General features: G+C 42.1%; 6 protein-coding genes across 7 annotated transcripts; 4 read left to right on the top strand and 2 right to left on the bottom strand.

The window, feature by feature from the left end:
• Positions 1-3,536: 3,536 nt before the first annotated feature.
• On the top strand, positions 3,537-5,468 carry LOC129589824 (uncharacterized). The gene is made up of 2 exons (XM_055484705.1): positions 3,537-4,503; positions 4,781-5,468. The coding sequence occupies exons 1-2, from the start codon at positions 3,831-3,833 to the stop codon at positions 5,281-5,283; spliced, it is 1,176 nt and encodes a 391-aa protein (XP_055340680.1). The 5' UTR covers positions 3,537-3,830; the 3' UTR covers positions 5,284-5,468.
• Positions 5,469-6,316: 848 nt separating this feature from the next.
• Positions 6,317-7,859, bottom strand: LOC129589748 (uncharacterized). The gene is made up of 3 exons (XM_055484598.1): positions 7,567-7,859; positions 6,420-6,889; positions 6,317-6,321 (listed from the first exon to the last, which is right to left on the bottom strand). Exons 1-3 carry the CDS (start codon positions 7,698-7,700, stop codon positions 6,317-6,319), a joined length of 609 nt encoding a protein of 202 aa, XP_055340573.1. The 5' UTR covers positions 7,701-7,859.
• Positions 7,860-8,737: 878 nt separating this feature from the next.
• LOC129589747 (uncharacterized) lies at positions 8,738-10,172 on the top strand. Its single transcript, XM_055484597.1, has 2 exons — positions 8,738-9,413; positions 9,631-10,172. Exons 1-2 carry the CDS (start codon positions 8,912-8,914, stop codon positions 10,059-10,061), a joined length of 933 nt encoding a protein of 310 aa, XP_055340572.1. The 5' UTR covers positions 8,738-8,911; the 3' UTR covers positions 10,062-10,172.
• Positions 10,173-11,562: 1,390 nt separating this feature from the next.
• Positions 11,563-12,868, top strand: LOC129589878 (serine/threonine-protein kinase ULK3-like). Its single transcript, XM_055484778.1, has 2 exons — positions 11,563-11,893; positions 11,952-12,868. Exons 1-2 carry the CDS (start codon positions 11,764-11,766, stop codon positions 12,731-12,733), a joined length of 912 nt encoding a protein of 303 aa, XP_055340753.1. The 5' UTR covers positions 11,563-11,763; the 3' UTR covers positions 12,734-12,868.
• A 1,038-nt stretch (positions 12,869-13,906) lies between these two features.
• LOC129589827 (uncharacterized) lies at positions 13,907-18,030 on the top strand. The gene is made up of 4 exons (XM_055484710.1): positions 13,907-14,367; positions 14,430-15,519; positions 15,924-16,257; positions 17,245-18,030. The coding sequence occupies exons 1-4, from the start codon at positions 14,034-14,036 to the stop codon at positions 17,308-17,310; spliced, it is 1,824 nt and encodes a 607-aa protein (XP_055340685.1). The 5' UTR covers positions 13,907-14,033; the 3' UTR covers positions 17,311-18,030.
• LOC129589828 (uncharacterized) lies at positions 16,987-18,929 on the bottom strand. 2 transcript variants are annotated; one of them, XM_055484711.1, is made up of 2 exons: positions 18,691-18,929; positions 16,987-17,832 (listed from the first exon to the last, which is right to left on the bottom strand). In XM_055484711.1, exons 1-2 carry the CDS (start codon positions 18,815-18,817, stop codon positions 17,336-17,338), a joined length of 624 nt encoding a protein of 207 aa, XP_055340686.1. In that variant the 5' UTR covers positions 18,818-18,929; the 3' UTR covers positions 16,987-17,335. The 2 variants fall into 2 exon arrangements, with proteins under 2 accessions (XP_055340686.1, XP_055340687.1); XM_055484712.1 differs by having other exon boundaries at positions 18,731-18,929.
• Positions 18,930-19,333: the final 404 nt, after the last annotated feature.

Here is a 19,333-nt window from a genome sequence, read left to right as displayed (position 1 = left end):
AGCTACCACCAGAAAATCTTCGGCGATTACAAAAAGTGTGGGACGCCGCTTTAGTGAAGAAAACTTGCGAAGTTATCATGAACACGTTTGCGAATGACATAACCCACCGTGCGCGTTTGCTTGCAGTTGCTCAACCGGAATCGGGGAAATGGCTGAACGCTCTACCTACGCCTTCGCTTGGAACATTGATGTCGGATGAGAGCTTCCGTGTAGCGGTCGGATTACGGATCGGTGCGCCCCTCTGCAGTCCTCATCTGTGCACTGACTGTCGCTTACCCGTGGACAAATATGGTCATCATGGACTGTCAGGTAAAAAGAGCGCAGGCCGTTTCATACGGCATTCGGCCTTGAATGAAGTGATCCGAAGAAGCTTAGTCACCGCCAATATACCGGCTGTACTTGAACCGCGAGGGACCAGTGACGTCGATGAACGGCGGCCGGATGGTGTATCACAGCTGCCTTGGAGAAACGGACGACGGCTTGCTTGGGATGTCACATGCGTGGACTCGTTTGCCTTATCTAATGTCATCAGTAGCAGTACCAAAGCCGGAGAAGCAGCAAGGAAAGCGGAAGAAGAAAAGCGCCGGAAGTACGACTACCTAGCCAATGAGTACGACTTTGAACCTTTAGCTTTTGAGACTTCCGGTGTCACCGGCCCAGCCTGTCTGAAGTTCTTACGCGAACTGGGGAGGCGGTTAAAGGATGCTAGTGGAGAAGCACGCTCTTACGAGTTTTTGCTACAGCGTCTTAGCATTGAAATACAGAGAGAAAATGCGCTGTCGATAACCTCGACTGTTCCACGTTCGGACGGTCTTAATGCTGTTTATTTTGTTTTGTAATGTTTTGGAATGTGATGTTTATACTTCTTCCTGCTAACTAAATCAATAAAAGAATGTAGCATAGTTTTGTTTTGCTACATATTAGTAATTATTACCATTGGTTACTGCCGTTGGTTATCGGTCTAATGCAAGACACACCAGAGTAAATACCGCCAGCAATAAAAATGTCCAAGTAGGTAGAAACTTCATTATTTTTCGGTATCGAAACCTGGGATTTCGAAATCGCGTTAAAAAGTGATTATTAATACGAACCAGCTTAAAAAAAACGAGATACGGTTAAAAATGGCTTTCTCGTCGCTTAAGCATCGAAAGCTAAGCTATAGCTTGAATTTAAATGGATCTGCTCGCAAAATTTTATGGCGTTTAGAACATTCAGAGAAATGCGGAACCGGCAAATGCCGGCAGTTTCCTTACTTTCCTTGTTACTCAATAAATAACCTTTTCCGAGAACTGTTGTACGCACTTGCCCACCGGGCATCGTAAGAAACAGGTTATACACAGCATACAGAAATATTTCGAAAACATGTAAGACGTCCCAAATTTAAGCCTTGGCAAAAGAAATGGCAAAAAGATTGGGCAGCTAACCATATTTTTTCATTTTAAAAAGCATAAACTGATAGAAGGTGGTTGCCGAAGCTTAGCGAAACATCTGGAAGACGTATTAAGGCTATGAGCAGAAATAACAACATAAGCGTAGCAGTGTTGGTTTTTTAATCCATTAGCGGCGCGACATGGCGGCCTGTAGTATCGCCTTGAATAGTATACCGCTTCCGGCCTACCTCCTGGACATGATCCAAGTAAAAGATAGCACCACGCGCTACAACTTGCGGAAGCCGGCCCGGATCGATGTTACGCGGGCAAAGAAAGTTATCGGAGGGTGGACTATGGAAATGCGGCTAAAGCGTCTTCTTGATAAAATTCTTGCTGTTAATCCTAAAATTCTCGAAGCAAGTTCTGTACCTTCTTTCAAATTTCTACTCAGATCTGTTAAAATCTCCTAAATGTTTTTGTTAGCAGAAAATTGTTTTTGTTCGACCAGACTTGAAGTCCCTTCGGGGTTGTCTGCTCTTGTGCCGTAATAATAATAATAATTATCGAATTTGTGGCCCTGGGGTGCAAATAGTTCGAATGCCATGGCGGAGGGGGGCTTATTTCGGGGAGGGGGCGCAATTTCGGGGGGTGGCATTATTTTTTAAACGGTATTTTTTACCGGTATTATTGGCGGTATATGCAACTGCACAACCTTGGGAGGAACATTTTGGAGTGTATACCTCCTTATACAGCTGTTTGCCAACGAATACCGCATTATATTGATGTCCGTTAACTGTTTCTCATTAAATTACAACAACTTTTGCGGCTAAATTTTGCGGTATACCTTATCATTTTGCGGCGCTTGACATTTATTAACGGCCCCCTGGGGCGTAATTTCGGGGGGTGGTCTTATTTTTCAAACAGGGTCGGGGAGGGGGGCTTATTACGGGGGGGGGCTCTTATTGCGGGGGGCCCAAATCCGATAATTACGGTAACTGCGATTCCGGCTGCATTCCAACCAAAAACCGGCGTCGTTAGTACATCTCTTGTTTGCTTCTTTGATTACGTGTATATGAGTAAATCTGTAGATTCTTGTTACTTTGGTAGCCTCTAGTTCGTTCGCTGCTCTCTGTGTCCGGGCCTCGTGAAGTCTGTGCATGCGGTATGACAGTCGTTCCTGATTCCGGCTCCTTCAATGAAAAATTAACATCACTATGAAATGAGGTTTCCTTCCACCGTCTTCTGACAAATCCCTTGAATCCTTTCGTAAAGCTTCATAAGGCTTGAAATGGAAAGAACTTAAATGGTTTAAAAGGTTCTTACATTTGTGAACTCTCGTGGCCATTATAATTATCTTCTGCTCTTTCATGTATGGGTTGTCTGATACCACAGCTCAAAATATTGCTTGCTTTCTGCCTTTTTTTCAAATTTTGTTTTCTTTAGAACCCTCTTCTTACTGCTTTCCTAACCGTTCACGCAGCGATTAATAACAAATAAACTGCAATGAAATAGCCAATAAGTACTATACTGTAGTAGCACGATGAAAGTAGCGTAATTTCTACGTTACCTGTACAGATATGTACCGCAGGTACATTCTTTTACGTGTTACCTTTTGTTAATGACTGCTTCACCGTGCTTTCTATGACTGCGTAATATTCAGCTGTTCACTGCTTAAAAAGCGCACCGCCTTGTCGCACGAACTGCCACGAAGACAATAAATTCCTTATTATTATGTGCATTATTTATAGCAAGCGTTGTGAATGCTCAGCAGTACTGTGCACCTTCGATCCTTCCTGCACGCTGTCCTATTAATGCACCTTCGATCCATTACTATGACCTATTGTTCAGATTATCTAGAAACCCATGATAAAACGCTCTCAGCGGTTGTTTTTTCAAACCGGTTTGCATTTAATTGCTGCTGTGCAACGTTGCAACCGGTGAGCAGTGCCGCTAACCGTATAAGAAATACAAGTCCTTCTATCAAATCAGAGCAACCGCATTGTCTAAAAAGAAAAGAAACCGCTGATGCATCACTTAAGGTATCTGTATTTTATTATTTTGTGGTGCTGACGAAGCACTGTACGACAAAAGATAACTACCGGTTTAAACTGTGCCATAATATCAGCGCACGGCAAGTTGGAATATTAAACAGCTCATAAAGAAAACCATCTGATGGTTTTTTTCTGCACTGTAGAATACACTACCTGTACTATAGAATACACGCTGACAAGTGAGTGAAATTTCACTATACTACTGAAGCACGATAAGTGATTCGAAAATTTAGACAGTAAAAACGGATTTCTCGATATTAACCTGCGTAATTATACGGATACGAATAATTTTAATTCTGTGCTTTCACCCGCTCTTTTATATAAATAAAACCACACTATGTTATCAGATTTTCGCAGCACTGTTCACAAACGATTCGATTTTTATCGCTGTCTGTGATCATGACGACTGATGGCAGTGATAATGCGAGTCTACCATTGCGCCTCGTTCGACTGTACAAACCACGAAGCATGCCCGTTAATGAAAATTTACTGCCAGTCGACCGGAGTTTACTCTAGTTGTGGAGTAATTGCATTGATACCCGGATTTATCTTTACAAAAATGTGCTCGAAAAGGCTTGCAGTGATAATAACCACCTCGATTGCAGCGGTGTTTATTTTGTTTATTTTACGGCGACGTATTAGCCATCATCTTCCTTCCACAGTTGCTATTTACGACGCCGGAAACCCGGTTCCGGATATCACCAACGATGTAGTTCTCCCTGAAAGCCAACATTTTTTACCTGTACATATCGTCCGTTTCTATAAGGTGACACCCACCAAAGACACCCACAGCTTCTGTTGGTTGGAATGTATCAGTATCCTATCGATTCTCATGTACATTCGTCCGTCGAAGATTTACATCCACACCAATCATCCGGATTTTTGGCCGTTTGAACGATGTCATATGATTACGGATTATTCGCTAATGCAGTTTGTGTACACGCGCCGGAGACATATTCTGGGCGCCGGTAAACACATCAAGGCGGTGGCGCATGAGGCGGATTTCGTCAAGTACAGTATCGCGTACAAGTATGGCGGGATCGTCACGGATATTGATGTCTTCTATTTGCCAAAAATTATCCGTAAGTTCAGCGTAACTTCCTTGAAATGAACGCAGTTCATCTTAATCTCTGAATATTCAAGAGAGCTTTCGTTATCGTCGATAAAAAATCGTTGGACGCATTTTCGAAAAAATATGCTTATTCAAAGTCTGTTACGTAAAAAAATTAATAAGCATTCGTTTTCCTGGAAATGCAATTTAAAACTGACACTTCAGAAGAAATTTTCAAGTTTTAATCTTTTAAGTAAGCTCTACAAAATATATCAAGCATTTCCTAAAACTTCTGATTTTCATTGCAGCGCTGCTACAGCAATGGAAAGATGGAAAGTACGAATGCCTGCTAACCGGTGACAACAGGCATACGCTGTTAAACAGCGGCTTCATCACTTGTCGCAAAGGCCATCCGTACATCCGAGACATTCTGACGGTATACCGCGATGATTTCCGGGAGGATCCGCCAAATGGATGGCTATACAATAGCGGCAACGTGCCTCTGGCAGTATACAGCAACAACCCGGAGTACCAGAAGAATTTCTTTGTGGAGCGTCACATGGGCAACCACAGCAGCGGTCACCTGGGATTCGTCCCGTACCGGGATGTCCCCGCATGGCATTCGTATTACTATAGCTGTGAGGATAATGCCACGAACACGCTGAGACTGGCGGTGAATTCATCGTTTTATGAGATGGTACATTATATTGCTGCGGAGGGAATGAAAATGTTTCCTTATACGACACCACCATCAACAAGAACAACAATAAGAAGCAATCGTTTGGCTACACAATCCACAAAGAAACAGTAAATGTTTTCCCGTAGGATGCAGTATTAGCCATTAGACAAGCGAAAAGTGAGGTTAATCACACCGTTTTAATTTACGGTCTTGTGACTGCTAACACATTTTTGTCAATGGGACCTGTTAACAAGATGACTTTGGTGTCTGTGACAATTAGCGCAGTATTTTGAAATAACAGTAAATAAATTCCTGATAGTAAACTAAAAAACTGAGTAATCTGTTAAGCAGTTAAACGGTTATTATACTTGCTAATAGTTGTCGCAATGCTACGGCCCATTTTGTATAGAAAACACCATCTTAAGGATTAGAACCAGCCCACAGGAAACTGATAAGATCGATTATAAATATCGCACTTATTAAAAAAAATATTGTCAGTAAATGACGAAAAAGACCGCAATCTTAATCCTGGCCAGAAAAAGTGGTCTATCCGGAAGTATAAACTAAAGGCATAATATTTTAATGTAGCCTAGTTCTACTGAGTTGCAATGACCTTAATCAGTTGCACAATATTAATCGGCGTATCTCTTTAATAATTCCACGACAAGATGCTGCAGCCAAGAAGGAAATGTTCGGATTCGGTCCACAGTCAGCTGCATTGCGTTGACAGGGTACCCATCCCCAAAAGGCAGCATTCCGCCACAACTGAAAACCGCAAATAATAAATATGTTTAAGCACCGAATGTACAGTCTTAAAGACTTAGTGGAGGCGCCACATGCCCCTTTTGGGACATCATCACCACCTCATCAACACCTTAAAAACTAAAACGTGTGAAAAGCCCTGTATATCTAATATTATTCGTTAATAAAATGAATTCGTTACCTGAACAAATACAGAGAAAGTGTGCCACCGACAGGATCTTTAGACTGCAGTTTGCGTGCAGCGGAGTCCTCCTCTGCGGCACTCAACGCCGCCGGAAAAAATCGGTTAAAATATTCAAACGATTGAACCAGAGCTTTCGGAAGCATATCAAACGAATGATTCACCAGAGTATCGGTGTGAATAAACGGCCATACGTTCCCGGTTTTCACGATGACATCCTTGTCAATCTGCGCACTGAACGTAACCGGTAGTTCCCGCTCCATCAACGGCCCAGCGTGGAAATGGCAAAACATCTTCACATTCTCCAGCTTCACTTTAGTAATACCACGCGGCATAATGCCGGACAGGATATCCAACGACAGCTGCAGATTCTGCAGCGTCAACACCAATTTGCCGATATCTCCGTTCTTTAACACCTGCGGCACGTAGTCCTTCAGGATTTCCCGGAGATGGTCACCGATCTGCGGAAGATCATAGTAGAAATTGTAGTAGAAGGCCATGAGCGACACATCCGCCGGGTCCTCTATCATTTCCGGTGCGGGTGGCAGGGATCCCAACGGCCAGCGAACGATGAGTTGGCGGGTTCGCCCGGTGATGAAGCGTGCCAGTAGGGATTTCCGTTGGCCGGAGAACTGGTCCGGCATTGATGGGAAACCCGGATAGAAGTGTCGGCGGAAGATTATGGTATCTGCGGATGGAGGTCGTGGGACGTACGCGGCCCATTTCTGTACGTCGATGATGACGGCCTTCTGCAGAGCGGCGCTGCGGCTTGCTCGCTGCCACTGTTTGCAGACGCTAAAAAAATATAAGTACGTAGCAGATTTATCCACTGCTTCAATAAAATTCATAGTGAAATAAAAAAATGACGCTCACACGTCTGTTTTACAAACTAGCAGAAAAACAGGCGAATGTTTATAATTCTTACAAGTATTCCCAGCACATCACAGAAGGTAGTCTTTAGTCTTTACCATTACCTCTGGGTACAGAATATAATCTGAATGCAATCCAACATTATTGAAGTCAAACACTCCCAATATTAAAAATAAAATCTAATAATTACTTATATGCCCTGTCGGCTTTGTGCACAACTTTTGGAAACAGTGGAAAGGCGGCAAGGCAAAGGAGCGGGCTGCCGCTATGCATTCAAAGCTTGCCGCTGTAGAGATGCCGAAGCGGTTCACTTCGCGTGCATAAAACACAACTGTAGGCTCTGTAGCCAAAATTTGACATGGTGCGCCATATCGCAGCGCTAAACAGGAAAGTGAGGAAACAGCACCGAACGCATCTACCGTAGACTTAATAATTTTTAAACTAGTCAAAAACGAGAAAATTTAAAGAAATGTGCACTGGAACCAGGAACCCGACAAACTGTACGATATATGCTAAAAACCGTTACTGGTCGCCGGTCGGTTATACTAACCCCACGTAATACGGAATGACCACCAAACGAGTCAATCAAGACCAGCACTTACATGGAACTGTTCGTAATGTCGATAATGTCCAAGAAGGAGAAGACATGTGATACCATCTCATCAGGAAGGTCCTGGAAGGAACGCGCCATTGCCTTCCGACCGCCAGCCACTGTCTCTGTTGACAGTGCTTCCATTGTTAAATATTAACTGCCTCCTTTTGGCAGTTCAAAACGATAATCTGAGCAGAATCAATATCCTTTAGTTCTTGTAAGAATTACGATAAGTCAGCAATCAGTAAATTACTACAAGAACAGGTTACAAAAGTCACGAAACTGCCAAAATGATAGCTAATCTGGAAATAAAATTAAGCCATCTGCCATCCCATAAGAAAAACTGTAAAATGATGCGGGCTCAAGTCGGAGCACGCAAAAGCGTACGCACGGAATGTTACGTACGGAGTGCTACGCAATTAGTACGCACTACGGACGTTCCATAATTTTCGTGAAGGCAGGCTACCGGAAGGCTTCAGCGTTGTCATAAATGTTATCCGAGTTATCCTATCTTGCTTTACACGCTTATTTGAACAAGGAGAAAGCTATAAATGTTTTTTATTTTCAGTTTCAACATTTCATGACGGGCTAATTTTTATAATATTTGGCTGGTTAGTTAAGTACTAATTTTGTTCAGTTCTTTTCAGCTTCCGGCTTGAAGCATCCAAGCCTGTTTGAAAAAAATGAAGCCAATTTATATGTTAAATTAGGACGAGTACTGCACATTAACAACTCGAATGATGTTTGCTGGGGGCAAGCAGCAAAACAGTAATGGTGTCATTGCGCTTACTGCAGCACTGTGTTCGTATGCGGCTGCAGTATGGCAGTTTGACCAAGCGATACCGACCTGCACACATGCACAGACAACAGGAAGTATGCAGCTTCTAATAACTGGTGCAACTACCATTGAAGAGAAAGGTGTGCTACCCGAAGTACGAGTAATAATAACACCGGCGCTGCCGGTTAATGCCAGTTAATACACTGACGGATGCATGGTAACTGGTAAGTAATAGCATCATGGTACGTAAACAATAGTAGAAGTCAGAATATTTGCCATAAATTTCGGTATTATACGTATGTACTGCTTGGGTTGATTGCTTATATTTTACAGATGCGTGACGCTCGTAACTGAGAGCACTTCTTTCGAAAATCTACACATAGCCACTACAATACAACCGGTAGTTGTATAGTAGAGCGCGTGATTTCTGAAACTGCTCGTTAGGAAAGACCATTTTCAGAGTTTTCGCTGTATCTCAACTAGTATGATAACCCTTTAAGTCCTTTTTGGCTTTGGCTTCATTAATAATAACGTTCTATATTTAACCCAGCTGGCACGGAATCATCGTGTGTATTCAATGCTTAAACAACCATGCAGGATATTCACCATCGCCTTGATTGCCCTGGTTGCGTTGTACTTCGCCGTTTTCTTGACTGCAGTCTCTGACACACAGTTTATAAAAACATCATTCATTACGCCATTCAGAGATAATCAAAAAGAACCTCCTAACATCTCCCAAACTGCTTCTCGGCATCCCCTACCAAATATTGTGCAAGATATCGTGAGTTATGGCGACGGAGACAGATTTCCGGTACACATAGTTCGGTTTTATAGGCATCCACCCAATAATTCGCACAGTTTCTGCTGGACAGAATGTGTTAGCGTCCTGTCTATTTTGCTTTATGTGCAACCAAGCAAAATTTACATCCACACAAATTACCCCGAATTCTGGCCATTCGATGCTTGTAATATGATCAACAACTATTCACTGGTTAACTTTATTTCCACTCCGCTGCGGTTAGTAATTAATGGGAGACGGATTGCAGAAATCCAACATGAAGCGGATACTGCAAAGCAAAGTATACCGTGGCTTATAAATACGGTGGATTGGTCACTGATACTGACGTATTTTACCTTCCAAAGATACAAAGTAAGCACCGCACCGAAATCCAGTGATTAGTAATAATAAATTACAAGATTACTTTCTCTATATAAGAAAAAACTGAAAGCCCGATAAATCGAAATTACGCTTGACAAAATTAACAAAGCGAAAACCGGGCTTTGTATTTTCTACAGCGTTGTTGAATGACTGGAAAACAGGCAAATGGGAGTGCCTGCTATCGCGCGAAGACCAGTGGATGAACAGCGGATTTATCGCTTGCCGGAAAGGTCATACTTTCATTCAGGAAATATTGGCTCGCTATTGGAATGATTATCGCGATGAGTGGCTATATAACAGCGGTAAAGTGCCGTACGAGATCTACAACACCAATTTCGATCGGTATCGTCTGGCACTTTACGTGGACGGACAAATGGCCACGCACAACAGATTCTACAGTGGATCCATTCGATACAGAGAAATTCCGGCATGGCACTCGTTCTACCATAGTTGTGAGGATAATGCAACCAATACCGTCCAGTTAGCCGTTAACTCGACGTTCTGGGAGATGCTGCATTTCGTCCTGAGAGAAGGAGAGAAAGCCTTCCAGACTTCCGGTTCTACATGATATGTACCATTGTCGACAGCATCGATGGCCAATTGTGATTAATTATACACATCACTTCAAGACTGGAAATTACTCAGTTTAAAAATGATAAAAAGAATAGAAGCCTGCTGAATTGCTACAGACAGTCCTTACGGGTTAGTAAACGAGATGCAAAACGTGGCTAACGTTAATGTGTCTCGTGAACATTGTACTCTAAAGCTGTGCGCGGTTTACGTCATAATCAGGTCTACAATCAATGTTGACCATATAATATGTTAATTCAAAACGAAGAACAGCGCTCACACTTTATTGATAGCGTGTATAAACCTCCCCGCATTTCAGAGCGACCTAATAAACGTCAAAGCCTGGTTATTGTTATCCTGGACACAGGGAAAGGTCATACAGTATATGTAGCAGTAATACGGGTACAACCAAACTTATTTTTTTCACGATCCAGCGGAGTGTTTAAAATTATAAAGCACTTGTAGTGATCACTGCCACACCCATGGCGGCCCAGAGTATCTAGACAAATCCTGCGTTGAGGTATCCGTTTCGTTTTTGAGGGCGGTGATGTTTCTTTTCTTCGGAATTGGAAGATTGCGCTTTCACCCAATATGAGTACTCTTCATAGGAACAACGTACTTCCGGTAATATTAACTGTTGATGTTGAGTTTAGCAAGCGGCAGAACTTGCTCGAGTTTGGAGGCACAGGTCATACGGCACACGCGCGCAGCCATGCAGCGAGGCGGGGATCCGTTCAATTGGATGAGCTATTAGACGATAGACAAAGCCAGGGAAATAAATGTCAAATAATTATAATATATGCACCCGCAATTTACGCTGTCCAAGGATAGGCATATGATAGACAGCGGGCTGTTGATAAACAGCTTTATTATTTTGGGAAAAGGTTGAACTTCTTCTTTAGAATAGCGCATGATTGTGGCTTTGACAAAACCAGACACAGAAGGTACTTCTCAGAAAAGGCTACCGTGCCGGTCCTTAATCAAGATACTATTCTCACATTTACAAACATTTATAATACCGAATGCAGTGCACCGTGCACGCACACATGCTTTGCAGCTGCTCAGCCTTGATATACTCGTACGGAATCAAGTGGCACAGCAGACTGATTTTCCGGGCCCACAAAAGTTACCGCCTTAGCGGTATAATTAGCAAACGAAACCTAATTGCTTTGAGAGTACTTAACCCAATTGCCGAGTTCTCTGTTATTATTTTATCACATTGATACGATAAGCGACATTGTGTTGAGCGCTTACATTGATGTTGCGTGCCCGTTACTGAGTGATACAAATTAAATGTGCTTAGTAAGCACCTACCCATTATAACTGTGTTCAGTGCAGTAATTTGCACTGTTGTTTGTGCAAGCAAGCAATAATTATGCTGAATTGAATTCTGCAAATGATCGATTTTCAAGAGAGTGGAAATATTTAAAAAGGCTTGACACTGCTGGCTACGGCAAAGGCAGTACATTAAGAGAAGTTTTCGTTGTGAAATGGAAACTCAAGAAGCAATTGTTAAGTTTGGGAGTACCTGTCAGTATAGATACAAAAATACTCATTGCATTGGGAATGGCACTTTCGGTAACGTATACAGTGCAATTGTTACAAATCGCGGAAATTATTTTGGAGCAAGCCAAGTGGCCGTAAAAGTGATTCAGCTGAACAAAGCAGAACACTGGGACAATGAAGAGCGGAACAGAGGAATGTACGATAGGCTAAAATTACTGTTGGATCTTAAAAACGAAAACCTGGTCGAATATTTTAAAGTTACCATTACCACGCCTCATACAGGAAGGTTTTTCTCCGTTGCAATCATGATGGAGCTTTGTTCTGGTGAGTGATGTAACTTCAATTAGATATGAGGATTTAGGAAAAAACAGCTGTTCTTCAGATGGAGATCTTGGAACTAGGATGAGAGAGATTGCACTAGCTCGGAACCGTCTTGAATATTCAACCGTAAAGCATTACGCAAGAGATATTGCTGGCGGACTGAGTTATCTGCATAAAAAGAATATTATACACGGAGATCTGAAACCGGGAAACGTCCTTATACGGACCCTACAAAGCGGCTGTGAACGACTGCTTCTTTGTGACATGGACGATTTTGTGAAAATGCAGGAGAGAAGTACATGTTCTCGAGATGTGACACATATTAGAGGCACATACCGGTATATGTCACCCGAGATGCTACGCACTTTTGTTACGCCGGAAGCGAAGAGTGTTAAAAAGAACCCCCCTGGAAGAAAAACTGACGTATGGAGTCTGGGATGTATAATGCTGAAATTGTTATATCACGTAACTGGCCGTCATCACGAATATCTGTTTAAAGGAATGAAAGTTGTTGAGGCGGATGACAAAATTCGTGACAGTCGTTATATGTCCCTGGTCATAGAGGGCTATGCTCCTCTTATTCCTGTTTTGACGGAATCAAACCTAGTGACCATATGCATTGAACGCTGCCTTCAAACTAACAGTGAACATAGGATTTCATGTGATCAAGCTCAAGCTCTCTTATCTCAGGTCGGAAATATCCAGGAGGTTTTATTCTGCTGCACCGAAAGCTTTCCAGCGTCAAAGCTAACCGTTTTAGCTTGTCGGCTACAAGTTATTACGCACAGTTGTTTGATCCTTCTGCTAATACAATACGCGAGTTCCCGGTGCCAACGAATTTGACTGAAAATCCGTTGCAAGCATTTATAGCTCTAAACAGGAGCGCTGTGCTATGCCAAACAAGACCTATACGTAGGTCAGAAATGTTGGCAAGACGCTGATTTGTACGAAACCGTTGTGTGGAATTTGGCTGATCAAACATGCCATCCCATTCCTCATTTTTCACCAGACACCAGTCTTGATTACGATTACGCCATTACAATTAACAACAAGATTTATTCCCCGGATTATTTTATTACAAATAACCGACTTGTCGATACCTTCCGCCGTCGTTGCTGTGGATAAACCGAAGAGGTAAGCGAGCGGCTTTTAATAAAATAACCAATTCGTCTTCGATTTCATTACAAACCTAAGGCAGATATTAAAACAGCCGTTGCTTTATTACCATAAGATAGAAATGCTTGCGCTTTTGCCTGGGACCAGCGCATATATATATGTGGTGGCCTCATGGAAAATTTTTCGCCTTCAGCTTTGATGGAAAGCTATGATTTCAAACTAGGGATATGGATATTTCAACCGTTAATAAGATATATTTATTTACATAACTCGTGTTACGAGTACCAAAGTACGAGTATTCTTTTATAATTTCCGAATTCCAATTTTCCCGCTTAAGTGCGAGTACAGCGCTGTAGGTCAGTACATATATTGTGATCATGAGAAAGTAGCAAGAGTGTATGTGAGCTGTGGTTATGTACATACTGTAAAATGCAAATAATGTAACGTGCTATGTTAACTCATAAACTTTCTATACAAATTAACAACCACCAAACGTATGTGTATTCTCAAACATGTAAGCTGCTTCGTTTTAAATCGAATCGAGTTGCGCCAGAGCAGGCTGGCAGCGGGTCTTTTACAGCGCAAGAGTGCCATAAACGATACCAGTACGTATAATTATAGTGTGTTTTGTGGAGTACGAGTAGTTGTTCTAGAAATTCTGTTGATAATCCATTATACATAACCCGATTATTAACTGTATACTGACAATATGCGTGGGCTAATGCCTGCTGGCACAGTTTCATTACAGAAAACGATAAGCGGCATTTTGCTGATAAAATTACTAGTATCAACATACGGATGCCGGCTGGTCTTTACAGTCTGCATGGATAGAGATTGTCAGGTTGCTTCCTTTACAGCAGCTTGCACTGCATTTAATGCAAAATGCAAGACAACATTGATTTACGATTCTGAAGTCATGATCGTTTATCAAAATAATATATGTAGCAAGTTTGCATTACTTTTTTTATAGGGTTTCGGTTGTCACTTCAGCTAATCATTTCACACCAGCACAATCTTTTGTTTTAAAATGGACCCTGAGGAAACAGTGGTGGAGCTTGGAAAAACATGTCGGTACAAAACTGCACATTGTATTGGAAGGGGCTCTTTTGGGAATGTCTACAACGCGACGGTTACCGACCGCGGGGATTACATCGGAGAAAACAAAGTGGCAGTTAAGATTATTCAGCTAGACAAGGAAGAACACTGGGACGATAAAGAAATGTATAACCGAATGCATGGCAGGCTGAAATCACTGCTGGATCTTGATACTGAACACTTGGTAGGATATTTCAAAATTAAAATTATCACGCCACATACAGGAAGGCTTTTTTCCGTCGAGCTCGTGATGGAGTTTTGTTCTGGTGAGTAACCTATTTATTGTGATATTCGGATAGGGGAAAGAAATGAGCAGATTCATTCTTAGGTGGAGATCTTGGAAACAGAATGAAAAAGTTGCACCAAGCTGGAAACTGTCTTGCTTATTCAGTAGTAAAACATTACGCAAAAGATATTGCTGACGGACTAAGCTATCTGCATAAAAAAGCTATTATTCATGGAGATCTGAAACCGGGAAACGTTCTTATACGGACCCTACAAGGTGGCGATGAAAGACTAGTTCTTTGTGACATGGATGATTTAGTGCAAATGCAGGACCGAAGTACGTGTTCTCGAGATCTCACCCATCTTCGAGGCACTATACGGTATATGGCGCCCGAGTTGCTGCATACTTTTGTTTCGTTGAACGCTAATGGTGCTAAACAGAACAGCCCTGGAAGAAAAACGGACATATGGAGCTTGGGATGTATTATACTGAAGTTGTCGTATTTCATAAGCAACCGTCACGACGAATGTTTATACAAAGGAACGACAATAATCGTGGCGGATGACAACGAAATGAATGATAATCGGTATATGACCCTGGTCGCCGAGGGATACGCCCCACTTATACCTGTTCTGACACACCCGATTCTGGCCACGTGCATTGAACGTTGTCTTCGAATAGAGAGTGAAGACAGAATTTCCGCAGATCAAGTGCAGGCTCTGCTGTCTAAAATTGAAAACTTGCATTATAAAGAAATTGTGCTGTTGCTGCATCAAAAAACTGTCGGCAGAAACGTTGGTTACTCTAATACTACGTCGTATGTTAATTATCACCACGCACAAACATTTGACCCTTCCACTAATACGATAAGAATATTTCCGCTTCCGGCAAAGTTCGTAGAAAATCAGCAGCAGCTCAAATTTACAGCTTTTAATAGTTCCGCTATGCTATGCCAGGCGGAACGTATCGGGCGAAGTGGCAATTTGCAAAACGCTAGATTCTTCGAAACAGTCGTATGGGATGTTGCCGAGCAGACGTATCATCCTGTTCCTCATTTTTTACCGGACAGAAGGATTAACCATGCCGTTACAGTGAACAACAAGATTTACTTTACGGACAAAAATGATCATCTGCTGCATATAGCCGACCTACTGACACCTTCTACCATTATCAGTGTGGATGTACCAAAGAAGTAAGTAAGCAAATGTTACTACTGCATTCGAGCGAACCGTTTGCCCGTTTTCGGGAAGGAAATGATTTAGATTTATTTAGATTCAGATTTAAATCTATGCCATTAATACAATTGCTGGGCGCAAATTGCTGGGCGCGCGGAATGCAGTGGTGTGCTCTGCCTGACGTATTTTTTTTGGCAGGATGGTGTTCATTATTTGTGTGTACAGTAGCCCCACAGGAAACAATAATAACACAGAATAATAATATTAATGCAATAATAATAATGCAATATTAATACATACAATAATACAACACAAATTACTCGTACCGCTATCATATCATGCTCGTGCGCAAAAGAGCGTCCGTTGTAGTAAAACCATATGAATAGTCTAAAATTTATCGTCATCGATTTTCATATTGCAGAATATTTCGGATTCTAAACGGTGTGCAGCTGGCTGATAAAATCATTTATATTGGCATGCCTAGTAACGGAACAGTTGTAAACGCGATGTTTGTGGAATGTTTTGATACTGTGACCGGTGAATGGAGTTCCCTTCCCGTTTTACCTGGATCTCGAGTTCAGTTCGCCATGCTTGCCTTTAATAACGATATTTACATTTTTGGCGGTTGTTCGCCTCAAGGATCCGTGAAAACATGTTGGCGCTTGAGAATGTCAACTGAAACTTGGGAAACAATGGGACCGCTTTTAGAAGACAGGAGAGATGCTTGCGCTTTTGCCTTGGATCAGCGTATATATGTATGTGGTGGGCTCGTCGAATTCAAAACCCACGGAGCCTCGCTTTCATCATTGATTGAAAGCTACGACTTTGTACTGGGAGAATGGTTCTTTCAACCGATAACTTTTCTAGACAACCGGTTTGAAGATGACGTCTCATTTTACCAAAGTACAAGCATTCTGTTACAACTCCCGATTTAAGTTACGTAATTTGCCAATACAGTGGTACAAAGCATAACGCTTTGTACCACTGTACTGGCAATACAGAGGGGAGCAGTGTCATTTGCCGTGTCGTACCGCAAACTTGTAAAAGCGGCAGTCGGAGAGATAAACAGCTTGGCGGACCTTACCGTAATTTGAAGTCAGGATTAGTCCCATTCTGTCTTGGGCTATTTACATACATAGCTGAAAAGCTTGCAGGCACAATTTTTGAAAACCAGATTAAAAAGGAGTTCTTTAAGTACAAGAAATATATATATCATCGGTTGGGTTGGTGTCGTTGGTCCACTAACGACTTGACTCCGGTAAGAACTGGCTTACTATTACTACTGTTATTTACCAGCAAGTGATTGCTGAAAAGCACCGGAAATTTCACTAAGACGATAATTTGAAGCATAGCATTGTATACTGCGGATTATAACAATCCTAAAATGTGCTTGTGGATTTGTTCAAGCATACTGCTCAAGTATATGTTCAAACTCACAAATACCTCGTACAACAGCACAGTAAAACACCCATAACGCCACAGAAGCATTTCGTTCAAAATCTGAATAAATTATAAAGCTAATCGTAATAAATTATTAAACTACCAATCGTAGAAATTAAAAAGGCAAATCGCAATCAACAAAATTGAATTTACGGAAGACAAAGGGCGTTATTAAAAGGCGATGTGGTTGTATTGATGTTATGTACTGAATGTAAACGTCTGGTGCATTCCTTTCTCACATGTTAAATCCGACATGTTCATAGCAAGTGCAAGCGGTAATATCGTAAAATATTCCTTCTTAGGACTATCAACAGCAAACTCATCGGTGGATCCATGGCTCCAAAAAATGGCTTCATGGGCATCTTTAAATTGGTTCTGAACTGCAGTCCCCATTTAGACGGTCTCCGGTGGCGGTGACCCGGTTTGTTCTTCAACTCGGGCAAGAAGCTTGTGGTTATTATTGATACAGATGAGATCGTTGCTGACGGAAACACTTCGCTGGATGGCAAACTCTTCCACGACCATACCGGCAATTAGCGCGAGAATCATTCCCAGCATGACCAGATGTCCGGTAAGATCGGTCTGGAACACGTGGTGGACTGAACCCCACATGCCAAGCGAAGCCACGAAGGGCTGGGCGCTAGACGCGACCGCGAAGAACCATACAATAACCATTAGCAGCAGGTACACGAAAGAGGTTCGGCACATGCAATCACTAATCTCCCGATCTTCTCCGAAGAATATTAGATTTCTGTTGCCGCCAAACACTCGCACACATGCCACCACCGAGCCGACCCCCCATAACAGCTGCATCCCGTACAATGGGATCGTAAAGAATACGAAGGCCAGCGTTTGCATCACCGGAAAAATGTGAGCAGAAAACAGAAGTCCTGAAAATAAATCATATCCAGGTGTACATAGGTCTAAACCTGGACACTTATTACAAATAGCAAGAATTTTTGTTACAATAACAATAAATCGGAAAGTTAACCTTTGGTATGATTTCTCAGCAAAATTCTCGGCTCCACCATGCGTATCAGGTCGAAACGTTTGCATCCTTGTTCGATGTTATGTGATACAAAAACTTCCCTTTATACCGTATGTTATTAGCTGCTGTCTGCTGATACTTTCTGAATTGTTGTGCCATTAAAGGAAGTACTATGCTTCTTAATTCGATATACTGTACAAGCCACTCAGTTGAAGCCAGGCTACAAATTAGGCACATAAATTTACAGCCCGGCTTGGACCACCTGGGATACAGGTGCAGAATAAATCGATATTGCTCACACCCATTGGTGCTATCGATCGCTTGGAGAAAAATCGATTGCGGTATTTAGTTGACTCATAGATGACATCATTACCAACGCAAGGGCGTGAAATAAAGCTACGTTATATTTTATGCAAGAGCCGCCATCATAGTCGTGCAGAACACGGAGCAGACACGAAGAGTAATACCATAAGCCGGCTTATGTGCAAACGCCAGTGGAAATTGGATTAGCGCCAACCGATTATTCCCATCATTGGCACTTGCCTACTCCATACAAGTTAAATAACTGTTCTACATAGCTTCGAAGTAAATTACAGCGGTATTGCTCAACATATAATTAATGGTTATGAGAAAGTTAAGCACACAATTTTACTGAGTATCTTCAAATTTAAGCAGAAATTCGGGGAAATAATGTTATAGCGTCAGCTGTTCAGAAATTAATTGTACGGTTTTAGTGCAGAGACGAGTTTGAAGAACTTACCGAAAATAAAACAACGGCAGCAGATTAGAACCCTTCTTACCGTAGAAAAAATTGTAGAGATTTGCGGTGAATCCCACAACTGCCAAAAGGACATGCACAATGCTAAGTGCCAGCAGACTGCCGGCATCTTCAGGAAAATTCCGTGGATTCTGCATCGTACGGTCAGTTTGGTAGTCAAAAATGTTGCTGTGTTTTAGAGTAGCAGCTCCTTCTGGCGATATCAAATAGTGATATTGTACCAGAAATCGAACAGGGTGCCCAGAACGTCCAGGGGAATATTTTACGTAGACTGCACATGAAGCGCGCCACTGTACGCTGTAAAACTATGGGCTTTTGATCGACAGCCTTTAACATTAATAGTAAGGCGGTACTTGGAAAACCAGATGCAGTGCAACGTATTGATCTTGCCGCTTAACGTATTTTGTTGTATCTGGAGCAATGGTATGTACAGTACGGCAAACCAATCTAGACGTTTTGTATAGCGCTTGTAAAACGTCTAGAGTTAGTCAGGTACTCGTAGTGCCGTCGTGGACACATCGGCAACTTCCTTAGCAGTTGCTCCATCGTAGCGCTATAAGTACTTGTACCTGTGTCAGATACAGTAAAAGTACGCCGACCTTCGCTCGTAACGGATCGTTTAGAA

This window comes from Paramacrobiotus metropolitanus, unplaced genomic scaffold, assembly GCF_019649055.1.
Source record: "Paramacrobiotus metropolitanus isolate TYO unplaced genomic scaffold, Prichtersi_v1.0 Parri_scaffold0000037, whole genome shotgun sequence".
NCBI lineage: Eukaryota > Metazoa > Tardigrada > Eutardigrada > Parachela > Macrobiotidae > Paramacrobiotus > Paramacrobiotus metropolitanus.
Note: the sequence above shows the minus strand (reverse complement) of the source record. Positions and strands in the feature narration are given on the sequence as shown.

What these genes read in the sequence shown, in the direction of transcription:
- LOC129589824 (XM_055484705.1), top strand. Translation starts at nt 3,831, where the DNA reads ATGGCAGTGATAATGCGAGTCTACCATTGCGCCTCGTTCGACTGTACA. An exon ending in CTATTTGCCAAAAATTATCC is followed by an intron (nt 4,504 to 4,780) that starts GTAAGTTCAGCG and finishes TTTTCATTGCAG; the next exon opens with CGCTGCTACAGCAATGGAAA.
- LOC129589748 (XM_055484598.1), bottom strand. Translation starts at nt 7,700, where the DNA reads ATGGAAGCACTGTCAACAGAGACAGTGGCTGGCGGTCGGAAGGCAATG. An exon ending in GACATTACGAACAGTTCCAT is followed by an intron (nt 6,890 to 7,566) that starts GTAAGTGCTGGT and finishes ATATTTTTTTAG; the next exon opens with CGTCTGCAAACAGTGGCAGC.
- LOC129589747 (XM_055484597.1), top strand. Translation starts at nt 8,912, where the DNA reads ATGCTTAAACAACCATGCAGGATATTCACCATCGCCTTGATTGCCCTG. An exon ending in AGCGGATACTGCAAAGCAAA is followed by an intron (nt 9,414 to 9,630) that starts GTATACCGTGGC and finishes TATTTTCTACAG; the next exon opens with CGTTGTTGAATGACTGGAAA.
- LOC129589878 (XM_055484778.1), top strand. Translation starts at nt 11,764, where the DNA reads ATGTACGATAGGCTAAAATTACTGTTGGATCTTAAAAACGAAAACCTG. An exon ending in CATGATGGAGCTTTGTTCTG is followed by an intron (nt 11,894 to 11,951) that starts GTGAGTGATGTA and finishes GCTGTTCTTCAG; the next exon opens with ATGGAGATCTTGGAACTAGG.
- LOC129589827 (XM_055484710.1), top strand. Translation starts at nt 14,034, where the DNA reads ATGGACCCTGAGGAAACAGTGGTGGAGCTTGGAAAAACATGTCGGTAC. An exon ending in CGTGATGGAGTTTTGTTCTG is followed by an intron (nt 14,368 to 14,429) that starts GTGAGTAACCTA and finishes ATTCATTCTTAG; the next exon opens with GTGGAGATCTTGGAAACAGA. An exon ending in CCTTGGATCAGCGTATATAT is followed by an intron (nt 16,258 to 17,244) that starts GTATGTGGTGGG and finishes ATTCCTTCTTAG; the next exon opens with GACTATCAACAGCAAACTCA.
- LOC129589828 (XM_055484711.1), bottom strand. Translation starts at nt 18,817, where the DNA reads ATGCCGGCAGTCTGCTGGCACTTAGCATTGTGCATGTCCTTTTGGCAG. An exon ending in CTGCCGTTGTTTTATTTTCG is followed by an intron (nt 17,833 to 18,690) that starts GTAAGTTCTTCA and finishes ATTTATTTTCAG; the next exon opens with GACTTCTGTTTTCTGCTCAC.